The sequence below is a fragment of the Plasmodium reichenowi genome, chromosome 8 (assembly GCF_001601855.1).
Source record: "Plasmodium reichenowi strain SY57 chromosome 8, whole genome shotgun sequence".
Classification (NCBI taxonomy): domain Eukaryota; phylum Apicomplexa; class Aconoidasida; order Haemosporida; family Plasmodiidae; genus Plasmodium; species Plasmodium reichenowi.
The window spans coordinates 240,618-245,602 of NC_033653.1; the positions used below are offsets into that span (position 1 = coordinate 240,618).

The window sequence follows — 4,985 nt, forward strand, 5'->3', positions numbered from 1 at the left end:
TTATCACAATATAGATGATAATAATAATTATGATAATACATGTGATAATAATAATTATAACAATATAACTAGTAGTTATACTACTTCTTCTAGTAGTTGTATTTATAGTAGTAGTAGCAATATATATAATGAACAGGATTATGATAAAGAAAAAGAAAAAGAAATGGAATCAACCAATTTTATAAAAGATACACAACAAAATTGTATTATTAGTAATAATAATAATAATAGTTATGATAATAATAATTTTAATAGTGATGCTTTAAATAATGAAATCAATACATTTTCGCATTCTTCAGATATAAATAAATATATGTCTAATATAAATGTTGGAAGCGATGGAATAAGCGAAATTAGTTTTTCCAAAAATTCAATTTTTAATGAAGATACAAATAATTTTTTGTTCATAAATAATGATAAACAAAATAAAAGCACAAATATAAATACAAATATAAATACAAATATAAATACAAACAAAAATACATATATAAATACAAATATAAATACAAATATAAATACAAATAAAAATACAAATATAAATACAAATATAAATACAAATATAAATACAAATAAAATATATAACACACATTATATATCTTATGCTTTTCATATTTTAAAACAAAATAAAATAAACCTAAGCAACCTAATAGATGAACATAAATTATATTATCATAACTATAATGAAAACAATCTATTTACACATTTTAAAAATGAATTCTTTAAAAAAGGAAAAGAAAAAAATTCTGATATACCAAATATCTTTGTCTTAAAACAAATCATGTTTATAAAAATCCTTTTCTTTCTTTATAAACATAACAACTTATTAATTATCAAACTGTATATTCTTAAAACGTTATCTATTTTATCAAAACATTTAATTTTTGAAGAAGATATAGAAAACTTTATAAGAATATTCAATTATTTTGTTACACATTTTTTAAAACAAAATGATTTTACTAATACACACACATCAGCATTATTAAAACATGATAACAACAATAATGTACATACTCATTCTACTCAACTATTAAAGAAACAAAAATATACAAATCATTTATTTCAAAATATACACAAACAAAATGAAAAGGAAACATTATATAGTAATAACTCATATAATTCGGATCATACATCTTATTTAGGAAGTGTAATTATGTCATCAGATTCTTCTACACAAGAACAAACAAAAAATAAAAAAAATAATAAAAATAAAAAAAATAAAAAAAATGATCTTAACAATTTTGTAAATTATTTATTAAATAAAAATCATATGCTCATATTAGAAGAAACAAATAGCTCATTTTATAATAAAAATGTATTAAAAAATTTTATACGTATATATATAACAGATATTATACATAAATTATTGAAATATAAAAACCAAATAATATTGAATTCCATACTTTATATTTTTACAAGTAATCAAATTATACCATTCTTTAATCTGTTCTATATTTTTAATAAAGAAGGTATTGAACAAATATTGAAAGAACCCTTCTTTTATTTAACAGTAAAAAAAAAATATATAAACCAAAGGGAAAAGGAAAACCAAGATGAGGATTTAAATATTAATCATACCAATAATAATCATTTTGATATAACAAAAGGAGACCATAAAAATGAAGACAAAAAAAGTATTAATAAATATCCCATCTCTTATCATCATTCTTATCTTAATATTATAAACAAACACTTTTTTCAATCATTCCAATTCGATAATATTAGTTTCAATAATGTTAAAGCGCTTTTTTATTTCTCCTTTTTTAATTTTATTAATGATAAAGATTCTATGATTATATTTAGAAAAAAAACACTCACATTCTTAAATATTCTAAATGATATATATTTTTTTAAAACCAACAAATACGTGTTTTATCGTGAAAAATATCGGGAAAAATTATTTTGTGTAGACAAAACAAATGATTTTGCATGTATAAGTCAGGCAAATAACTTAACACGTGCAGGAAAAATGAACGAATTATTATGTACAAGTCAGGTAAATAAAAAGTTGCAAAATATTGAAAGAGTTGGTGTATTATCATATAATGAGCGGATTAATTTGAAGATTGAGAGTATGAATGGACATAAATATATTAATATTGAAGATGATAGGATAGATAAAAAAAATAAGATAGACATAGAATATGTAATAAAAAATAATGATATGAAAAATAATGACATCAAAAGTGATGATATCAAAAGTGATGATATCAAAAGTGATGATATCAAAAGTGATGATATCAAAAGTGATGATATCAAAAGTGATGATATCAAAAGTGATGACATCAAAAGTGATGATATCAAAAGTGATGATATCAAAAGTAATGATATCAAAAGTAATGATGTGAATAATAGTGAGAACTCAAATAAATTTTCTGATGACGATGATTATTATTCTAGTTCTTCATATAGTGTGTCGATATCTTGTGCATCTTACAATTCTGTTGATGATGGTAGTACTGTTCATTATGTATCAGATGATGATAAAGAATCTGTTGATGATGACTTTTCAATTTCTTCGATATCGAATAAATCTTTTAAACATAGGATAATAAAATCATATGACAATTTATATAATGAAGATATGAGTACAAATGAAAATATACAAATGACTTGTGATATACATGAATGTTCTTATATATATATGTATAAAATTGGTTTGTATTGTATAATTTCAGGGTATTATAATTATGGATATAAAATATTTACAAAATTATATATGATGGTTAATAATAGAGATATAAAATTATGGTTAGAATGCTTATTAAATTATTGTAAATTTTATTATTTAAAGAAAAACCAACAAAAACAAAGTAAATATTTATATGTAAGAAAAAAGAGTGATAAGAATAATATGTATTATATAAAAAATAATAGAGACGAATTTTATCATAATCATAATGATTTTGTTAATCACTGTAATTATAACATTGGTTATATCAATCCATCAAAATGTTTAGAAAAGGCTCAAGAGTGTATTAAACAAATAATAAGTTATAAAGAAAATTTTTTTCATGTGTTCCTATTTTTACAAATAAAAAAAAATTTATATCAAGCTATAGAAAATTTAATAATTTTAATAAATGATATAAAATATGAAATAAATTATACTGTGAAATATTTTACGTACAATATTGAAGAATATATAAATTTTTTAAAAAGTATTTTCGTATACATATTATTACTATCGAATTTTAAATATGAATTTTCACGCTTATCTAAAAGAATATTATATATATATATTGTATTGATTAAAACATTATTTGTTATATGCATTTTTATGAAGAATAAAATTATCCCCTACTTATTTTTGAATTCTTCCTTTTTGTTAAATACAATGATGGATGATAATTCTACAAGTGGGGTTCAACAAAATGAAAGTACCAGCGAAGATGATGATGATGATGATGATGATGAAGGTGAAGAAGATGATGATGGAAATACAAATAAGAGTACATGTAAATATAATAATGTATATCATAAAGACCACTATAACGAATATATTTATAACCAGGATGGTAATATTATAAATTTAAAAAAAAAGAATACAAAATTTAACTTATTCATATGGGGAGATGATTATACAGGATATAATTTTACCAGATTATATTTGGAAAGAAAAAAAGAAAGGATAATACGAAAGAAATTTTTTTCAAAAGAATTGAAAGATGTTGATGGAAAATCGTTTCAAGAAATTTTTGAATATATAATAAATTTGTGGAAAGTATCAGGAGAACATTTTTTCTTTTATGATCATATACATAATTTAAATGAAATGTATTATAATTTATTTAAAGATAATATAATAAATAAAAAAAAAATCCTCAATTTTTTAAAAATATATCTTTTAATTCTAAACAAAATTAATTATCCGACTCCTCCTCGTTTCCTATCATCTCGTGCTTTCCCATGTGTAGTTAGTCGGGCATACATATACAAATCGGTAAGAATGTAAAAAGAGTAAATGTATAATTATAGAAAAATATGTATATATAATAAAATATATAAATTATGTAAATATATATATATATATATATATATATATATATATATATATATATATTTATTTATTTATTTAGAACTTTGGAAAAATGGAGTATGAAGTGGAGTCCGTTAAATGCATAGGTCACTTGGAAAATGCCCAAGTAATAAATTAAAAAAAAAAAAAAAAATATATACATATATATATATATATATATATATAAATTTACATTTACATTTACATTTACATTTATATATATTATTTTTATAGGCACATGTAATAAAACATTTTTACTATTGTAATATTAAATTAGTTTTGAGAAATAAAATTATAAGAAATATAAATGTAAAAGCTAAAGGACTTTCTGTATTATATACGTTCCATATACAAATAGAAAACGAAGATTTAAAGAACTTTTATATCTTCATGTTACCACTGGATAAAGATAAACAAATACTGGGCCAAGCCAAGCCAACTGATTTTTTTATTAAATATGTATAAAAGTAAAAATATCCCTTTTTTATAAAATGGAAAAAAAAAAAAAAAAATATATATATATACATACATATACATATACATATACATATATCCTTTCCAGTTTGTATTTTTTTCTTGTCTTTACATACATTTATTTCTTTTAAAGTGAATATAATTAAAAAAGAAACTTTTACTTGATAATAAAAGTATAATTTTACATAGGAACAGAAAACTGTGAATATTATTTTTTCATGACATATATGAAAATTATTAGATTACTTTATCTTTTCTTTATAAAAAGCTTATATGTTTTTTATATAAGGTGGTCAACATTGTAATGTTAACAAATGAGAAAAATACACAACTACATTATACAATTATATATATATATATATATATATATAACAGAATGCACTTTATATTTTTTTTTTTTTTTTTTTTTTTTTGCATGCAGGTTTTTACCTCTTCAAAAAAAGGCTAGCTGTTTTTAATTTTTTTATAATGTTAAAAAAAAAAAAAAAAAAAAAAA

General features: G+C 20.0%; 1 protein-coding gene across 1 annotated transcript in view; it reads left to right on the plus strand.

Moving 5' to 3' along the window:
- PRSY57_0806300 (putative membrane protein) overlaps positions 1 to 4,480 on the plus strand; it is a gene marked incomplete at both ends in the record, with an annotated part of 7,749 nt that extends 3,269 nt beyond the window's left edge. The window contains 3 exons of the mRNA XM_012907004.2: positions 1 to 3,940; positions 4,077 to 4,142; positions 4,250 to 4,480. The exon at positions 1 to 3,940 is cut by the window's left edge and continues 3,269 nt beyond it. Coding sequence (XP_012762458.2) covers positions 1 to 3,940; positions 4,077 to 4,142; positions 4,250 to 4,480 — 4,237 coding nt within the window. The remainder of the gene's footprint in view (positions 3,941 to 4,076; positions 4,143 to 4,249) is intronic.
- Positions 4,481 to 4,985: the final 505 nt, after the last annotated feature.